The following is a 20,908-nucleotide window of genomic DNA, read 5'->3' on the forward strand; positions in this document are numbered from 1 at the left end:
GTGGTGAACTCTGACCCTATCAGTCTGTAGGTGTGTATGGCGGGGTCCTGAGGATGCCCTTGCATCCCTGGCACCGACTTTTCTCTTGTTAGATCTCACAGTGCCTGGAAATGCCCACTGTGAGCAACAGTTTTGCCTCAATGCCCCTCCTGATTCCCCTGTCCCTTGGGCTGTGTAGCTTTGCATTAAGTTTACACAGGGCCTAAATGGTTGCCTGGACTTTTGTTTTCATTTTGTGCTGATGTGATGTCACGTTCCCGATGTCACTAGACCCCGCTCCTGGATAAGTGTCATTTTTTGGGGGTTGTATAGTCTTGCCCTCGGGCACACTTATATTCTGTACTCTGAGTATGCTAGCGCCAGGATGCCTGCTAGGTGATAGAGCGCTCTATAAATGAAATAAATAAATAAATAAATTGATGGCCCAGTCTCCATCTTTGCGATATCTTCTTTTTATGATGTCCAAATATTAGCACTTTGGTCTTGTTTGGATTGCCAGCTCGGTTGTTGCGTCCAGTGAAGTTGTGTGACGCATCCGGCCCTGTCTGAGGCCTCTTTTATGGTCTCACAGTCGCAAGCCGTCGCATACCCCATTAAATGCACTTTCTTCTGACCTATCTTCAGAGCAGCTCAATTCACTATGCAGGCCTTGCCCACATCCGCTGTGTATACATTAAAGTGCTGCGGCAAGGACGCATCCTTGTTTTAAACCCCAGTCTGAGTAGAGTTTTGGGGATGCCGTGTCCCCTACAAGCTTTACTTGCACCGAAGTCCCGCCGTTTGGAGGGAAGTGATGGCACACTGGAGGCTGTACAGAATCTTCCAATTTTGGAACTTTCTCCAAAGATTGTTGGCATTACCCCATCAAAAGCGTCAGAGCAGTCCATGAAGCAGGGGCCACGGCAGGTTGTTTTTGTGGGTGGCTTGCTGGACGATATAGGACAAGGCAACAATATTGTCAATAGCTGAGCCTCCCTTTGGTAGAAGGGAAGTATCTCTTCTTTTTCAATTCATTTTGTTAATTTGATTAATATTGTACTCGTGTACGCCTTCCCCTCAATATCGAGAAGTGCGATGAATCCATACGTGTTCAGGTCGGTCTGTTAAATGTGGAGTGTTTCAGGGACCCTCTCTTGAATCCGGAGCTCCTGCGTTCATGCTACATGCTAAGAACATGCTAAGAATAGTGGGGGGGCACCAGTCTACTCTGAACATTCCTCCCGGGAGTCCATTCGGGCCCGGCGCCCCTTTTTTCTTATCTTTTTTATTACTTTTGTTACTAACTGCTTGTCCAGAGGTGTGGCATCCTCGTTTATGGGCTGTGGGCCCTCTTCGGGGGCGCTCGTCGGTGGCCCTCATCGGGACCCCCATCAGTGGTACTCATCGGGGCCCTCGGCAGTGGCCCTCATCGCTTTGTGCCATAAAACTCACTTAGATCACTTGGGTGAATGCTATTGTTGCTTATTGGTTTTTTTTTTTAGGGGGGGGGGGCACGGAGAGATTTTTTTAATGTATATATTTGAAATGCAGTAGCAGGGCCTCACACTCAAGGAATTGTCCAGTTTCTCTTTGGCACCACTTTCCTATTGACTTGCTTTGTTTACAAACTATGTAGGAAGAGCTACTGAGTCCTATGGACTTTTGAGAACACCCAAGCGCTATTCCCAAGGTTATCATTGGACATTGGACTCAATGTTATTTCAGACACCAACTTGTGCGCCTAAACACTATAAAAAAAATTTGCTTTGTATATCTTCCCAATAGGGTATCAGCACTTTCTGTACATTTTAGCTGCTTCTTTTTGTACCTCTTGGTGAAAGTCCAATTCTTCTTTGACGTTGTAGCTCTGGTTGGACATTGGCCTTATTGTGTGTCTTTTACTATGTATTGTATTGTATTGTAATTGCATCTATATAGCGCTTACTACCCTTGACGAGGCGTTGAAGCGCTTTTTGAGTGGGTAGTACGCTACTCCGGGACCCATAGAGGATTAGTGTTGAATTAGTATAGTCAGACCCTCCAGGATATCGCGATTTCGCGATTTCGCGGTTTGCCGCGAAAACGGCACTTCTGTAAAAATGCCGCGATTTTTACCAAAGTGCCCGCGAAATCGGCACTTTGGGCAAAATCGCGCGGCATTTTTACAAAAGCCGCTATATCCTGGGGGGTCTGAAATACATCCAAGTTTGTAGATTCCATTTGGTGTGCAGCGTCCATCTTGTTGCGCAATGTCTCGCTCACCAGGACCACTGCTATATTACAGTCTTAGTACCTACATTTTCTACACAACTAATACAAACTAAGGCCTTCAGCAGTTCTTTTTCACGGGCATTCAAATTTACACTGAGCTACAATACAGCATGCGACCTTCAATTTCTGCCCTTCACGCTTAGGCGAACTGTTCTGACAGTCATCCAGCAACATTAGCCTCGTTTATCACGAGCCTTCCTCAACATCTTTAATAACCATGCTGACTTTTTCCCAGCTGGGTCTACTCTGTTTTAGGGCTTATTTTGTTTTGTAATTTAACTCTATTTTCTTCTTATCATTCCGTTACCGTTCTACTTTCTGACAACCGGCCCGTTTTTTATGTGTCGAGTCCTAGATATGTTGTGACGCACACGCTTCATCATCCCCCCTCCTCCGATGCTGCATCTTGTCTCCCAGTTCCTAGGGATTGCCGAGAGGCCAGAAGGCACTTCGCAGCAGGTGCCGCGCCCAGAGAAAGCCCTTTCAACAAAGTCAATGACGTTAAAAGCAGGAAGTGCGGATGCAGGATGGGTGGATGGATGGATGGGTGGATGCATGCATGAATGAATGATGTATGGATGCAGGATGGGTGGGTGGATGGATGGGTGGATGCATGAATGAATGATGTATGGATGCTGGGTGGGTGGGTGGATGGGTGGATGCATGAATGAATTATGTATGGATGCAGGATGGGTGGGTGGATGGATGGGTGGATGCATGAATGATGTATGGATGGATGCATGATGGGTGGATGCATGATGGATGGATGGGTGGATACATGAATGAATGATGTATGGATGCTGGGTGGGTGGGTGGATGGATGAGTGGATGCATGAATGAATGATGTATGGATGCAGGATGGGTGGGTGGATGGATGGATGGATGCATGAATGATGTATGGATGGATGCATGCATGATGGGTGGATGCATGATGGGTGGATGGATGCATGAATGAATGATGTATGGATGCAGGATGGGTGGATGGATGGGTGGATGCATGAATGATGGATGGATGGATGGATGCATGCATGATGGGTGGATGTATGATGGGTGGATGCGTGAATGAATGATGTATGGATGCAGGATGGGTGGGTGGATGGATGGGTGGATGCATGAATGATGTATGGATGGATGCAAGGTGGTTCGGGCTCGCTCGCTGCGGTGCAATATGCAAATTAGTTTACGCCACACCACTTTCAAATGTCACCAGCCGCCCCTGCGTTTTGGTTCTATAAAGTAACACTGGAAAATGTTTTTTCTACCAAATAGAGCAGTTTTCCGCAGTAAAGAACGCAATGCTATCTGAAACAATAATGCCTAGAAAGTAAGGAGGGGCAACATCGAGACCACGTGCCACCTGTCGCCTATTCTAACTTCCATCAGCTGGAGACTGCTGTCCCGCAGACTTGCACCTCCCTCAGGGACTGCACTTCTGGGCATCGTGGGAGACGGGTGGGGACTGAAGGGGGAGGGATTGATCCACACATGACGGCCAGACACACACGTAGCCTCTCGTTTCGTGAATGGCGAGCTATCTTTAGCCTCCGACCCGAGTGATGTAATTTAATGGTCATGGAAACGCTAGCGGCAGCCAGACATGAAACCTACCGTAGCTATGAGCCTTCACCCACCGCACCACATTGTAAATAAACCAAATAAACATAGCTTCATGTTGTTAAATAACTAAAAAAACTAAGATATCTGTGTTTGTTTTAGGAAAAATGGCCACATAAAATGCCGCAAAATTGCCGCTAAATTTCCATATTTGTGCCGCTAAATTTCCATTTTTGTGCCGCTAAATTTGCTAATCCATGCCGCTATATCCTGGGGGGTCTGTATAGTGAAACATGCAAGTACATTTTAAGTAGTGGATAGGTTAGTCAGTTATTTGGATTTGGAATGATAGCAGAAGCATAGAGGAGAACAAAAGTTTATATTTATTTATCGCTTGTTGCAGCACGCTATTCAGGAAGCCTATAAAGGATTAGTGGTGAATTATGGTGAAAGATGAGGTAATTTCAGAGGTGGATATTAGTCTGTTACTTGGAGTGAGAAGGATAGCGGAGGGATAAAAGGGGAAGAAAGATTTGCATTCCTATAGCACTTGTTACCCCTGATGGGTGTTGAAGCGCTTTTCCGGCGAGTAGCACAACACTCCGGTACCCATAAAGGATTAGTGTTGAAAATTAGTATAGTATAAATATGAAGTCATTTGAGTAGTAGATATGTTATTCAGTTATTTGGGCAGTATAATAGTATAGTTGAATACGGAATTTGAGAAGTGAACATGTTAGTCTGTTAATTTTGATTGAAAAGGATAGTGGAGGGATAAAAGAGTGAAGGATTTTTCTTTTAGGTCTTAGCAGTAGGAAGAGGCTTTTGGATGAGTAAAAAGGAGTTTTGGAGGGGAGGAGTCAGAGGGAAGAGTTTAGAAAGGTTTGTTTTAGGGGATCGGTGTAGTAAAAAGAGGTCAGATGATGCAAGGTGGGGTAGAGCAGGAAAGAGTCTAGAAAGGGTTATTTTGGCGATCATAGTAGTGGTATGGGGTTTGGGATACATGAGAGAGTGGATGTAGAGGATATATTGATAGATGCATAGGATGAGAGATAGGGTAGTGCATCTGAAGGAGTAGTATAAAGAAGTTTGAGATGAGTCAGAAAGTTGGGCTAGAAGATATATTGAGCGAAGTATAGGCTGAGAAATAGGCTAGTGCAGTGGTTCCCAAACATTTGACTCCTGACGACCCCCACTGAGTCACCACTGGAAGCTGGGGACCTCCAAGCAATTTGCATGATTTATATTTCAAACATTAAAACTGTAATTCAAAAAAATTAAACACACGTGTGCACACAAAACACAAACTCGAATTGCTAAGGATTTAGTATTTTATATTGAAAGAATTTGCAAAAAAAGAAAAGATTTAATGGGAAGGTTGGTGCTGCATCTCCGTGACTAACTTTTAAATGGTTGGTTTTATTTTACAGTACGAGGCTCCTGCTCATTGCAGGGCCAGACTGGAAACTCAAAGCAGCCATGGCAAATGTTTTCAGATCCTCCCCATACGGTGCACCCAAGTGCTGTGAGTGAGCTTGACCACTACAAAGGGGGCTTTGGGAGGCTCTCTCCCCCCAAAAAATATAGGAAACAATGTTGCATTCTACATTTATAAGTATATTTTGAATTGTATTAGCTTCGAAAGAATAGTAAATATAGACCTTACTATGCACCAGGATACAATAATCTTTGTTGGGGTTCTTCAATCATTCCCTTATTATCACCCTCTAACAGTGCCTCTCATCTCTCCATAGCCCCTCTGTCACATGTATTTCATTTATTTTATAGCATCTTTCATACCATTGTAGGATGTAAGAGCACTTGACATCACACACATATAGAGACAAGGACTCATACATGTAAATCAATGTACAGAAAATGTTACATAAGGCAAAGGGGACTACAAGGTGTAGGATACACATGTCATTTATACTGGTAGGCATTTTTAAAGAGTGCTTGGTAGGAAAAGCACACACTCAGGATTCAGAACATAAAATAGTGGTTAGCATTGACTTTAACATTAAAAATGTATTTACACCCAACTAAAACTTTATAGCAGCATCTGGATAATGAATGGCTGGGAAAAACACAAGCTACTAACTTGTAGCATGCAGTTTGCAAGCAGCTCTTTGATGACAGTTTATAGGTCACGGTGCTAGATTCCAATTGTCACTTATGAACTGCACAGTAGCAAAATAATCTCTGTGACAAAAGCAGTAACCCACTGACCTATAAACTTAAAATACAGTTTTTTAAAATGCATGGTATACGTTCTTTGCAGTAGGCATATTAACCCTTTGTGCTACATTAGATAAGTCAAAACTGCCACTGGACAAAACTCACATCTCTCTCCAGCAGGAACATTAATCACTGGCGTTATCTTGACACTGTTATTGTTGCTCGCAAACTGTTAATTATACGAGGAACTTTGCAGTGCTTTTAGATATGCTGCCTGCGGACCTCCTGGGAATGTATCACGGACCCCTTGGGGTCCGCGGACCACAGTTTGGGAAACACTGGGCTAGTGCATTGGAAATGCTAAATTAGAAGAAAGTGATAAATATATAGATCCATAGGTACATTGAAAGTATATAGATACATAAAGGAAGTAAGTATATTTAGATTAAATATATTGATAGAGGCACAGGCTGAGAAATAGGGTAGTGCATTGGATATGCTTTTTCAGGAGAAAAGTAACAGACACACAGATCCAAGTACATGGAAGGTACATAGATGCACAATGGAAGTATGTACATGTAGACCAAAGATGATTTTTATTAATTGATTAACATTATTATTATTATTATTATTATTATTATTATTATTATTATTATTATTATTATTATTATTATTATTTATTTTTTCTTTTCTCTTAACAACATAATTATTTCACATGTTTTATAAAGTAATACACAAAGATAGGTACATATCTATATTGAAAACAAATGTTTATATACAGAGGGATATGCTGTAAATTTCTGTTTCCGTATGGTGCTTATGTGGGGAAGAGCTAAATCTTGAGTAGTTTTCTGAAGATAATGTGGTTGTCGGTGGATCTTATGTTGAGGGGTAAAGAGTTCCATAGTTTGGCTGCTTGAATAGAGAAGGATGTGCCACCCATGGTTTTTTTCTTGTATGGTGGGATTTTGAGGCGAGATGCTCCTTTAGAGCGTAGGTTCCTTTGTTGAATGTGTTTGGTGATTTTATTCCTTGATGAAGAGTGGTCTTATTCCATGTATTGCTTTTTGGGTAATACAAAGCCGCTTGAACGTGGATCTTCTGGCAACCGGTAACCAATGCAGGGCTTTCAAGGCAGGGGAGATGTGGTCTCGTGGTTTGATATGCAAGAGTAGTCTGGCAGCCGAGTTTTGAATCCGTTGTAGCCTTTTCTCGGTCGTTAAAGGTGATCCGTGGTAGAGGCTATTGGCATAATCGAGTTTGGATAGATCAAGAGAGATGGTAGCTTGGACCTTATGTGGAAATCCCAAATGAGGGAAAATTTGTCGCAGCATTTTTATAGTAGCAAAGCTTGATCTTGCTAGTTTATCCACTTGGGCATTCATCGGCAGCTTGAAGTCCATGGTCATTCTGAGGTTTCTTACTTTCTTCAATACTTTAGGCAGTGATCACAGTTCATTAGGCCATGCGGCAAGCGGGTTGTAATTTTTCCAATCGCCACACGCGAGTATTTCAGTTTTTGAAGCATTCAATTTGAGATGGCTCCAAGTCATCCACTGATCCACGGCTCTGAGACAGCTGAAAATTGGTGATTTTCCAATGTCTTTGGGGCATTCCAGTTGAAGGAGTATTTGCGTGTCATCTGCATAGTTGTAGCACGTGAGGTGATATTTATTGATCAGTACTGGTAAAGACTTCATGTAGATGTTGAAAAGCATGGGCGAGATGATAGAACCTTGAGGGACCCCTGCTTTTTGGAGTACTGTTTAGAGGAGAAAGGTGGGGTATGGATGACATTAGTTCTGTTTCGAAGGTAGGATACGATCCAGTCTAGAACAGTTCCCTCTATGCGGGCTTCATAAAGTCTTTGTTTCAGAGTGTCATGGTCAACCGTGTCAAAGGCAGCTGAGAGGTCCAAGAGGAGTAGCGCAGTAACCCCATTGCGGTCAACTGTATTCTTTAGGTCATCCCAGATGGCAAGTGAAGCGTAATACTGAGAAAAACTAACCTGGAGAATTGCTGCAAATTAAAGTAAATAAAAAAAAAACTAATAAAGAACTACATAACCACAGCTGTGTGACCTAGAAGCCGATTCTTTCTCAATATAGCCCTAGTTAGTGATTACCTTACAGTGCTCACATTATCACCCGCACTAGAAGAGATGGGAGCCTGGGGTGTCTGGTCACAGAAGGTCATTTGCATACAAAGGGGGTGACAGCCTGTTCACAACGCACAGCATAACTAGTTTACGTAAAGTGCTTGTACACAGAACAGGGTAAAGTCTTGTGTCTCTTTTTCATTTTCTTTAATATATACTGCACCTCGCTCTCTTCTTCTCTTTCTCTCATTTCAATTGATCATAAATTACTCAAATTCACTATTGCTTTATCAGCACGGCACAAGTCAGGGTAGTCACAGTTTGAAGGGGTACCCCCACTAATATCTAGAAACAGGACTCAGTTCCACCTAGCTCCTTAGCCTGCAACTGATAATTGTTACTTTGTGCCCCAGCACTGCAGACACAGGCCTCTGAGTGTTTGTTTGTGTGAGTGGCGCAAGAGAGGAAAAGAGAATTTGAAAAAATTAGCCCTTCTTTTGCTTAATACATTGTAAATGTGAAACACTTTGCGGCTTAGGGGCTGGATAAAGAATAACATCAGGAAACAAACGCAAATTAAAAGTACATTTTATTTATCCGCTGAAAACTGTTTAAGAATGTAATTTCCAAGTTCCACATATCTGCTTAAAAATATTTACACTTTCAGTAATTTCCAAGTTTGGTCAAAAACTAATAGTGGGTAAAACACATGATGTATAAAAACTGAAACTAAAAACCTTATTTTTACGTTATTTTATGTTTCTTGTTTTTAAAACAGGCCGTCAACCTTTCACATGAGAATTATTATAAGGGGCTGACATCACGTCTTGTGATGTCACTACATGTGATGTCACTGTGATTTGCATATGATAATGGGCTCCTTCACTATTTTCCTTCCATGTGCCCTGTTTATTGGCATGACATGGGTCTATAGGTATTAAAAATAAACATATCAATTCACAGGTGTTCAGCCCGTTTCTCTGGTGATGTCACATATTGACATGTATTTGGCTGCTTCTTCTATTTTTAGGTGAGTACAAAGAACGTGCTGTTCCCCCTCCTTCCATTTCTCTCTTTTTCTCCCCCTTTTTTTGTCTCTCTCGCTCTCTTTATCTCTCCCCCCTCTCTATCTCCCACACACTCCTGTTACCGTTAGCTTCATAAATGTCACTGCCACTTCTGGCATTCGTACGACAAATCCTTTAGAACATTTGAGGACAAGGGACAATCAAGTGTGGAAGACGAGTTGCTGGGAGTGCAACGGATTGCCCTGGCACATATATGCTTTTGATGTGGGATTTCGCTATTTCACCACATTCTTCAAACATAGTCTACTGCTTACAATGGCTCAATTCTGGTAAAAAGTAGAGTTTGGCAAGACACAAAATTAACAGGAAGAGCCAAGTCGGAGAGGAGCCACGGGTCACACTTAGTTATAAGGCCCGAGGCATGAGCTGATCCATCAACCGATAGCAGTGTGTAAAAGATGCAGCAAACGTTACTTGAAAACATGGTATATGCTATTTTATATCTAAAAATAGGTTATTTCGTGAACACCTGTGCTTCGCTTTAGTTCATTACATATACTGCAGTGGCATTTGTTAATAGTAATATATACATTTTACCAATGACGTATTCCATCTCCAGAGCCCTTTCAACATGTCCAGTCTGGGTGTGTTTTGTTTTTAGGGTTTATCACTAATCCGACAAGTTAGCAGAAAATATCGTTGTTAGTCCCAGTATTGTTCAGTGTTGCTTTTACAGGTAGTGTGATCAAGTGCGATTGAATGTTTTCTTTGTATCTCTTCTTCACCAACTAAAAATCAAAAAAAATTCTTTTCTTTTAATTCACATTGTGCTCGCCTCCCACAGTGTATCCTGGTGCATCATGCCGCTTTGCTATGTGTATGGAAGTGAACAATCACTGGAAAAAAAACACTTTTATAATTCTGAAAATACTGTTATCTGTTTTTCTTCTTTACTGCTAGTCGGGTCTCCTATCATCTGGTATTTCAATGTCCCACATAATTTGAAATGTATTTTTCCCTAATTCATTCCTCTCACAATAACTGTGTGTTCGCTGATGTCTTTGTAGGTTTTCGAATTGACTAAAACTCTTCACACATTCACTGCATTTAAATGGTTTTTCTCTTGTGAGTTCGCTGATGATACCTTAAAGCTGAATAGCCACCAAACCTACTGTCACATTCACTACAATGATAGGGTTTTTCCCCCGTGTGTGTTCGCTGATGACTTTGTAGCTGTGATAATCGACCAAAGCCCTTCCCACATTCATTGCACTTAAATGGCTTTTCCCCTGTGTGTGTTCGCTGATGATTCCTTAATGCTGAATAGCCGCGAAAACTACTGTCACATTCACTACAATGATAGGGTTTTTCCCCTGTGTGTGTTCGCTGATGAATTTTTAGGTCTGATAACTGACTGAAGCTTTTCACACATTCACTGCACTTGAATGGTTTTTCCCCTGTGTGTGTTTGATTATGTTTTTGAAGGTGTGATAACTGACTAAAGCACTTTGCACATTCACTGCACTTGAATGGTTTTTCCCCTGTGTGTATTCGCTGATGTGTTTGAAGGCTTGATAATTGACTAAAGCTCTTTACACATTCATTGCACTTGAAGGGTTTTTCTCCTGTGTGTGTTCGCTGATGACTTTGGAGGTTTGATAACTGACTAAAGCTCTTTACACATTCACTGCACTTGAATGGCTTTTCCCCTGTGTGTGTTCGCTGGTGTCTTTGCAGTTCTGATAACCTACTAAAGCTCTTGACACATTCGCTGCACTTGAATGGTTTTTGTCCTGTGTACGTGTGCTGATGAAGCTTGAGTAGTGATGTCAAACTAAAGCTCTTGCTGCATGTGTATGATTCTTCTTTCTTGTTTAGTGTCTGTGGGTCGGGTATATATTTGTCTAAATCCCATGACTGCATTTCCTCATGGGCCAACATGGCTGATAAAGCATTTGTGTTTTTCTCACACACTTTATATGTGTGCAGTATTTTGCATGTTTGATTTCTGTTTTAAAAATAAAATGCAATAGCCCCTAATATTTGCCACACTCCTAATACGTAGAAGGTGTCTTTGTAGTCGATAGTGCCTTTTGATTGGATTATGGCTATGCACGATTGCGGGAAAAGATGTTTCTTCCTTCAGGCCGGTGCAAATCGGGACAGTCTGTTGTATTTTAGATAGAAGAACTCCTCTTTACTTTACCCGTCAGTTGTCTGGCTCCGCTCTGTTGTGCTCTTCTCTGGTTACTGTTGTTTTTTCAGAAAGAGTTTACAATTCACCTAGAGCACGGAATGATGGCTTGTCATCATTTTAGAAAACAGAGCACTGTGGTAATCACATCATACCGATCCCATGATCAAAGCTGGTGTTGGACACTTGTTTATACAGGAGGCGGTTTCTTATCGTTGTTGCCTTAATTTTCCTAAGGTCATTTCTTCGTTTTGTGGCGTGGAGGTGCACAGCTCAGCCTCTTACAATCACTGAACTGCCTTGATGCTTCATCCGAGATCTGTCCGTTTGTGTGCAGGTTCCTCTGTCGCCGAATGCGCTGATGTTTTCCTGAATACTGTAGCTCATTATTTCTGCTATTATTGAAGATTTACAGAATTAGCTTCGTTATTGATGGTCATTTCATATATTCAAGGCTTGTTTTCTGTTGGATGTAAAGATGTTTAAAATTACTAAATTGCAACATAATGGAATGAAAATTCACAACGTTTAACTGGTTGTAACAGACATTTCGGTGGAGTTTTACCAAATCTCCATGCAATGCAGCGCAACTCACCCTCCCCCCAGCGAGGCTGCGCTGCGTTGCGTGACAGGGAGGGAGCAGGAGAGCACCATATTTTCAAAGATATGACTCTCTCCTTCCCTTTCCCTTGCACCGGCACTGATTACAGCAGCCCTGCGCCATCCACACACCTTAGCACCAGAGTGCTAGCGTGTGTGTGTGACTCCAGCATAGGTTTTGTACAGGAAAGACACCCTAGACATGAGGGAAAGCTTTTACCACTTTGTATGCGTGTTGCACAGTGCAGCACGCATGCAAAGTCAGAAAAGGAAGGAGAAATTAAAGCATTTCTCCTTCCTTGCGCCTAGTTTAAAAGGGTGCAGTTTTCTCACGCTAAACCCAATCTACTGTAGTTGGTCAATTGGGTTTAGCGTGAGAAACCTTGGGTGGTTGCAGTGGAACGCCCATGCACCACCCTTAACAGGCCCCATAGTGCAAAGTAATGTGCAGCAGTGCTATGCGATGCTTCACATTACTCTTACATTATTTGCTGGAAAGAAAATTAGGAAAAAAATATTTTGCACTGTTTTGTGCCACTTTTGTGACACAAACACGGCGCAAAATCTTAGTAAATCAGCCCCTTCTTCTTTTCCACCTTTGAAACATAGCAAGGAATATTTTATCATACACAGATATTTAACTAAAAGTTCTGCTGATCTGGTGACATCTTATCAATATCTGAAAAGGAGGTTCAAGATAGATGCATATGGTTAAGACATCATTCAAATAACAATAGATTTTAGAAAAAGAGATGGATCAGGCGGGGCTGCGAAATTTACAGTAACTCTTCGCGAAGTATATAACAAAAGTAACTCCATTCACTCACTTCGTCTCGTTTCTTTCCTATTCACTTAAGATCATCTCAAATACCAACTCCTGTCTTTACTCACTTTTCATAAGTCACCTTTGACACTGTCAATAGCTCCCTTGGTTCAAGCATTTCTGGTTTCTTCTAACCTGGAAGATTGGAACATTATTGTGGGTTGAGGGGGGTTTCCTATCGCCATAACATCTATCCATCTCCCTGAAACTAGTGCAGCTTACAGTACCTGGTTCTGGCCCTGAAAGACAACTTTCAAAAGCAAGTCTTAAGTTCTTCCTAAAGTAGATGAAGTTCTGGAAGATGCAGCTCCTTCGGGGGCTTTTTGTAAAACAGAACGAGGGGTTCACTGTAGGGCCTGTCCTTTATATTATGTGCGCAGATAAGGCAAACAAACGTTGATTCATATAATTTAATATTCAACGATATCAGTCATTTAGTACTTATAGAGAATCCTTCACAACTAACCCTGGGTGAAGAATTACACTACGCTTGTGTAGGTTGCAAAGTTTGCGGTACTTCGACCTACGTGTATTGCATGTAGCACAGTGCAAACACGCATAGCATAGCGTAGCGTTGTGCAGCAGTCATTTTGTGCTTGCTCGTGGTCCTCAACGTCAAGTTGGTGACCGCGAGCGAGCAAAAATTACATCCCGGCAAGACTTTTTCCTTGTTCGCGATCAGCAACTTCAAGTTGCCGATCGCAAGCGTGGAAAATAAACCTCCAGGTGAGATTCTCAATGCGGGGAGGTCAGGTTTCTCATTGCAAGTGGGCGCGTATGCTCGTGACCTCTCACGATGCGAAACTACCAGTTTGCGTTGAGAAAGCTGCTGTTCGAGTAGAAATCTACTCGAGCACCAGAAAACGACGGCTTGCACTGTGCACTACGCAGTTCGCCTAGCTACACGTAGTGCGAAGTACACTTTGCGTAGCTACGCGTAGCGCTACTACGCGACCTACGCCCAGGGTTAATCACAACCAATAATTTACCTGACACATCCCCGCAACAGATGTGTGTATGTTACTCTTTTTCCCCTCTTTTCCACCATTACATGGTATCTGGCATGATGTTGTTCGTTTGGGGCCCAGGATGCCATTTAGTGACTGAATAGGTATTTGGCAGAGTGGGAGGAGGTGTCAGTTATCCACAGGTGATGCGGCATTTGTACCTTTCCATATTTCTCATATTCAAGTTTACCTAATTTTCTGTCCTTTGGCCCCCCTACTGCCCTCTGGCTGCGCACTCACTCTGTGGGGTTAATCAGAAGTCAGATAACGGGCTGATAGTCACAAGGCCATGGTTCTCACTTTTTCTACAACACTGATTGCAGACATAGGGCCTATTTTAGAGTTTGTCTAACAGATTATTGCCTCAAAACCAGGGGTGGGTGAAGAATTCCGTTGTGCCAGCGGAGCTCGTTTCAAAAAACGCCACGAAGTGATGCACAACTGATTTTTTTTTCTCAAGCGGTTCGCCAACTGTAAGGAGGCACGCGCTTGTGAGAAAAAATAACGTGCTAGACCTCCTCCTGGCGAGATTTCTCATTGTGGCAGGTCGCGACCACTCGAGTGTAGAAATCTGCCATTCTCATTGATGAAGCTGACACTCGAGTAGAATGTCAATTTGAGTGGCAGGAAGCAGCAGCGCCCTCTGGCGTGATGCGTAGTGCCATTCGTGCTGATTTTTAGTGCGGGACTTAGCAAACTCTGCCACTTGCGGAAGTCCGCAGAGTAGGGCAGACTTTTTCTGGCACTTCATGGAGCTCCCAGGAGTAAAACTCTGCAAACTACACCAAAGCCTAATCAAAATGTGACAGATATCCTGTCTGCCTTATTATAATTACCACAGGATGTAATGCATTTTTAATGGGTCGGGCAGGACGCCTGTCACATTTGTGACGGAATAAACAATTTGCTGAAAACTAAATTAGTTGGTGTACATTGTGTCCAGTGTGGCTAGCTGGGCTTGAAGGATCTTGTGGTTTGTGGGTCTCTCACTGCTTTGAGGTCACCGCCAGGCAAAACTTCTGTCAGTCGTGCCTTGTGCAGATATTCCTTTCTAGGCAGGACATCTGTCAGCTGCGCCCTGCGCAGATCTTCCATCCAGGCAGGACCTCCGTCTGCTGCACCTTGTGCAGATCGTCCTTCCAGGCAGGACTTCTGTCAGCTGCACCTTGTACCGATCTTCCTTCCAGGCAGGACTTCTGTCAGCTGCACCTTGTGCTGATCTTCCTTTCAGGCTGCGGCTTCTGTCAGCTGCGTCTTGTGTAGATCTTCCTTCCTGGAAGGACTTCTGTCAGATGTGCCTTGTGCAGATCTTCATTCCAGGCAGGACATCTGTCAGCTGCACCTTGTGCAGATCTTCTTCCCAGGCAGGTTCTTCTCTGAGCTGTACCTTGTATAGATCTGCTTTCCAGACAAGGGCTTTTTTCCTCAATGATGAGTTCAAAAGTCGGGAGAGGTAGAACTGGTCTAGGTCACCTTCTTTATTGGAGTTTAACTGGTCAAGCCACAGAGCTCGAGCTCTGAGATGAAGGAGAGTCTGGATGTTCTGAGCTCCGTAGAACATTGGGACAGTCCTAGCACATCTACCACACACTACAAGACATCAAGAGTCACGCTACAAGTGTGCTCCAAGGTTTTATTAAACCACTGTTTCTGAACATGCCCTGGCAAATGCCAACTAGAGAATAAGCATCCTGCCTGCACCAGCAGAGTGCAGAAAGCTTTTCAGCACCTTGAGGTATACATGGACTTTCTCTATCTTAACTGAAGATGTTAAGCCTTGGTAACATCTATCGCCTTTGGACAAGGTCCACCATTTCAGAATGTAACTCATCCTGTGCAGGCACAACCCCTCAAGTTTGTATTGCATGAAGCTCGGTGGTTCTCATCCAAAAGAGGGCCCTCCACTAATTGCTGACATTTCCTTACACCCCCTGGACAGCCGTGGCAACACACAGACCAACTACACCCCCTCAGGGATCACCAGTCCATCTACCAGGATGAAGACTCAGATCTTTCAACCTACTCTGTTACCATCTTTGGTACGGCCTGTCTCTGGGATTCGTGGAAGCTCCACACTCAGTGAGCTCAGAGTTGCCTTGTAAAACCATCTCATGAGAGTGGAAGAAAAGAACAATAAGTGACACGCACTGCACAGAAGTGTAAATAAATCTACCATTTTCATTCCATGTACCATTGTCCTACTGCTGATGTTTTGACATGGATGTTTTGCCGTCTATCACAGCAGCTTCTTCGCTTAAAATCTTACTCAACAGTTTGTTTTGCATCATACCTACTTACCTATGTACTGTTTCTGACCTTACAACATCTCTGGCAGACATGCTGTGCTGTCTGTTGCTACATAAATAGGAAGTAGATTGCTACTGCAGGAAGAGTGCAGTGTCCTTGCAGTCAGAGGCACTTGATTGGAATGAAAGGTACCATGTTTTTTTTAGAAAAGCTGCAACTATTAGAATAATAACATACCAAAAGAAGCACATACAGTGCAATAACACAGACTGGGTACTAGAAAAACGTGACGCAAACAATGCAATAATACAGGACAGGCACAAAATCTAATGCAAACCATGCAATAACACAGGCCGGGCACTAGACGCAAACAATGCAATAACACAAGTCAGGCAGTAGGATCGATGCAAACAATGCAATAACACTGGCCAACCACTATGAGAATCTGATGCAAACAATGCAATAACACAGGCCAGGCACGAGGAGAATCTGAGGCAAACAATGCAATAACACGGGTCAGGCGCCAAGAGAATCTGATGCAAACAATGCACTAACACAGGCCGGGCACTAGAACAATCTGATGCAAACAATGCAATAACACGGGCCAGGCACCAAGAGAATGTGATGCAAACAATGCAATAAAACGTGCCAACCACTATGAGAAGCTGATGCAAACAACGCAATAACACAGGCAGGCACTGAGAGAATCAGACGCAAACAATGCAATAACACGGGCCAAGCACCAACAGTATCTGATGAAAACCATGCAATAACACCGGCCAACCACTATGTGAATTTGATGCAAACAATGCAATAACACAGGCCAGGGACTAGGACTGATGCAAACAATGCAATAACACAGTCCAGACACTGGAAGAATCTGACGCAAACAATGCAATAACACAGGGCAGGCACAAGGAGAATCTGATGCAAACAATGCAATAACACAGGCCAGGCACGAGGAGAATCTGATGCAAACAATGCAATAACACAGGCCAGGCACAGGGGGGCCGATTCACAGAACTAACTTAAGACAAAATCCTAAACTTACTACTGTTGATATTCACAGAAGGCATTTAGTAGTAGTAAAGTTAGGATTTTGTCTTACGTTTGACTTAAGACAAACTTAAGACAGACTTAAGACAGACTTAAGACAAAATCCTAACTTAAGTCTAGGAGGGACCGAGGGGAGATATAACATATAATCCCGGCTTTACCACTTTACCTAAAAATGCTGGAAATAAACACCAAATATTACTTCTCGACAGGGCCACTATAGAGGTCCTTATTCTGGGATTGTAGTCCCTCGGCCTCTCCCTCACAATCTCCACCACCCTACGTGTGGTTTACTGCACTGGGAAACTGTGCAACCAGGAGCCTACCTGTTTAACCCTGACCTACCAATTTGTGAAATAGTGCTCTTCGGGAACACTAAGTAAATGTATGCCTCTCTCCCATTTATGTCCAAGATAGGGGGTATTTACAACCATCCTAAAGTTGTAAGTAAAACTGTGTTTTTAAAAATGGGCCCAGACGGTGGTGATGCGTCTTTAACTAAAGATTCATTCGAGCGGCTACTGGACTGTTGTTGATGCGTTGCCAGGAGTGTTCCTGGCATTTACGTTCCTGGTGCAGTTGGGTGAGTGGTGAATAAATCTTACACTTAGCCTACCGATAAAACAAGAGTTTGATTACCACATAGACATTGCCTCTGAGGGAGTAAACAGCACTCATTCTCATGGACTATTCATCTGAATGTAACATGGCCAAGTAATAACCTTTGGAAAAGGTAGTTCTGTGTTCATCAGACTTAAACTGTTAAGTACTAGGTAAAACCTACACTTTCTGTGCTCTGTCCCCTAACCGGACAATGTGTGCACCTCGAAGGAGACTGGATGGAAGCAATAAACAGCAAAGGCACGTTCCCAGCACAAACACCAGCATGGATTTCTCCGCACTCCATATCAGCATCTCTATAGGCAAACACTGTCGAAACAAAAGGAGGGGGAGAGCCCGTATGACCCTCGAGAGCCTAGGCCGCTCACTAGAAAACGACGACGAAGGACAGGACTCTAATAGGATAAACCGATCCGACTCAAATATAAGGTCAACATAATATTTATTGACTTAATGGTGCAAAAGACACTCTGGAATTAAATCAATACTATTCGAATAATCAATGTTCGATTTATAATAGAGGCATTGCTGTGCTGCAATAAAAGAAATCACCGGCAACAATAGCTATTCTCACAACAAAATGTACTTTTTTCAAGTTTGGCTTGCATAATTTACAAGAAGGGGATAAAGCGACAACTGATAGACAACATTATAAAGCTTACCAACAGATTCTTATCAAGGTCACTAGTACTTTTAGAACAACACAAAGGTTAAGGAAAAGCAGAAGTATCAAGGTAGACAGTGTATCCACAGTGACAGACAATAAACCCTTATTGATAGTGACCACATAACAGCCGTCTCCAGGTCGGAGCGCCTAATTACAAAAGGCCTGCTAATACGGTGAACGACTACAGCACATCAAACTATGACTATGACATTGGTCTATCAAAACATTTGAATTCTGCGTCTGTTCTTAAAGTCTTTTTATTGAAGAGAACAAGAGGAGACATTACAGAAATAGGGTGTCATACTTGAGATACCATACAATAGGCGACGGGCGAATACGGCAACGCAGATAAACAAATATACATGAATCTATGACGTAAACGTAAGTAAGCATATAAAGAAGGATAAACAATATGTTAAACAAACCAATTCGACTTCAGTATGCAAGACCCATCCACCCAAAATACAGAATAATTAAGGCCGGAGTAGACACCCACATGAACGAGTAAATCAGTTTAGGATAAACAACCCACCTCTCGCAATAGGAAGATGGAAAGAAAAAAGGCCATAGAACAAAATAAGATAAAATAACAAACCCCCCCAAACCCCCCACCCTGCACCCCTGCAATGGCTACGGCCTGACCCCACTAGCAGCGTGCCTGTCGCCCAAGAACTAACCCTACAAGAAGGAAAAGAGTGGAGGAGGAGAAAGTAAACATGCCCCCGGTCTCCCTTACCCCCCCGCCAGAAGCGACCTCCCCGAGACATAATCAAGACAGTATGAAGCTAAAGTTATACACCAACCGGGGGAGGGAGCAAAAACCACCCGACTCCCACATCATTATAGGTGCAATCTCCTTATTGAATCAAGGTATTTTATCAAACCCAGTCAGTCAAGTTCAACCCTGGCCACTACGAGTTTTCGTGCGAGCCCTTCCCACCCGTACCGCCATCTCAATGGAAGAATCAGAGCACTGAGAAAAGTCCAGGTCAGTGCAGTAGGATCGAAACCAGGATAATATTTCTCGATGTCAACAAATCAAACAAGGATAGCTGTCCAAATCAAGGTATTGTATCAAACCCAAGCAGTCAAGTTCAACCCTGGCCAGTCCGGTTTTTCTTGAGAGCCCTTTTCACCCGAACCACCATCTCAATAGAAAAATCAGAGCGTTCGTAAAAGTTCGAGTCAGTGCAGTAGGATCGAAAACAGGAGAAAAGTTTACGGTGTCCACAAACCAAGCGAGGAAAAGTGTCCCAGGATAGCGAATCTCTCCAATAGTCACTGAGGAACTTATAACGGCACATAGGATTGTCCATGTCTATATTGGGCGGCATCAGGATCGAACAGGAAAACCTGGCGATAGTCACAGGCTTGTTAGCTGTTATTTGGGGACCGACAAAGCCCATTAAATCTGGCTTCCGCACAGGGTCCTCAATCTCAAGCGTACACTGCTCCGCGGGTACCACAGCTTGCTGAAAACCTACCGGGGGGTCGTCGTCCGGTCTCAGACAGATATCTTCCACTGGTACAGTCAGCTTCTGGAATATGGCGGTGACCTGCGAGTGGGGCGCCCCAATGGCGGCCTTTACGGCCTGCAGCGATGGCGTGCCTTCCGTCCGCTCCATACCATCTCACGAAGCGACAGAGCAGGACTTGAACCCCGGAGGTCGACTACTCCGGGGTAACAGGCCCACGCAAAGCCGATGACAACAGCGGGCGCTCTTCGTCTTGCAATATCGACACCGGCGCCGCTAGCTAGGGCCCATGCCCATCCACCCCGGGAGGCTAGCAGAGTCTCCGGACGTCGGACCCCCAACCACAGCAGCCGGCGCGTCACGCAGCGGTGTCCTCGGTGTGAACCGTTCACAGTGTCACCATCCAAAACAAGCAGAGTAAGTCCCACTTCGGAAGACCGGACGCAGCCCAGGTCCCGCGGCCGTTGTTGTTCAACTCTAACCCGGATGGGCTAGAAATCGAGGCCCCGGCTTCCACGCCGAGTTAGGCCGAGGATGGAAACACGGCATATCTTCATCATCCGCTAAGATGGAAATCTCGGGATTGCAACTTTAGAATCAGAAACACCTCATGAACACGGGAGTCTGGTGTGAGTTCAGAGTTGATGTCAGGATATACGAGCTGCTGGCAGAGGTCGGCGGAGCCGGGAGCTTACGCGGCCATCTTGATTGCTAGCGTAGCTCCTCCTCTCTGCGTCTGTTCTTGTTGTTAGGTGTTGATCCTAGAAGATATAGGTCGATGGGTTTCACGCTTGTGCCTTAGGCACGCTTCAGGACTTCGCACAACGAATGTCACCCAAACATCTCACCATGTTGAGGAGGCCATTGGGGTGAGAGTTTGTCACGTAAAATGGAGCGCCACAATGAAAGAACTGTTCGAAGAAGCACAGGGTTTACCAGCTTCTCAAAATGGCATGTCCTCTGTTTAGATAGCTGTCCAGAGGGCCAGAGACCTGAGTGGGACCATCAATGTAAGCAATGGCCCGGAGCCGCCATGGCTAATTTGTAACTCCTGGGTCAGTTTGCTTGAGTGGTGGATGCAAAGATTCACAGTATGCTGATATGGTTGGG

The 20,908-nt window shown here is 43.7% G+C and overlaps 1 protein-coding gene across 1 annotated transcript in view; it reads right to left on the reverse strand.

Moving 5' to 3' along the window:
* LOC144805682 (uncharacterized) overlaps positions 1–20,908 on the reverse strand; it is a 222,499-nt gene that overhangs the window by 165,289 nt on the left and 36,302 nt on the right. The window contains exon 2 of the mRNA XM_078672191.1: positions 10,277–11,765. Coding sequence (XP_078528317.1) covers positions 10,277–11,049 — 773 coding nt within the window. The 5' untranslated portion in view covers positions 11,050–11,765. The remainder of the gene's footprint in view (positions 1–10,276; positions 11,766–20,908) is intronic.

The sequence above is a fragment of the Lissotriton helveticus genome (genome assembly GCF_964261635.1).
Source record: "Lissotriton helveticus chromosome 1_1 unlocalized genomic scaffold, aLisHel1.1 SUPER_1_unloc_18, whole genome shotgun sequence".
NCBI lineage: Eukaryota > Metazoa > Chordata > Amphibia > Caudata > Salamandridae > Lissotriton > Lissotriton helveticus.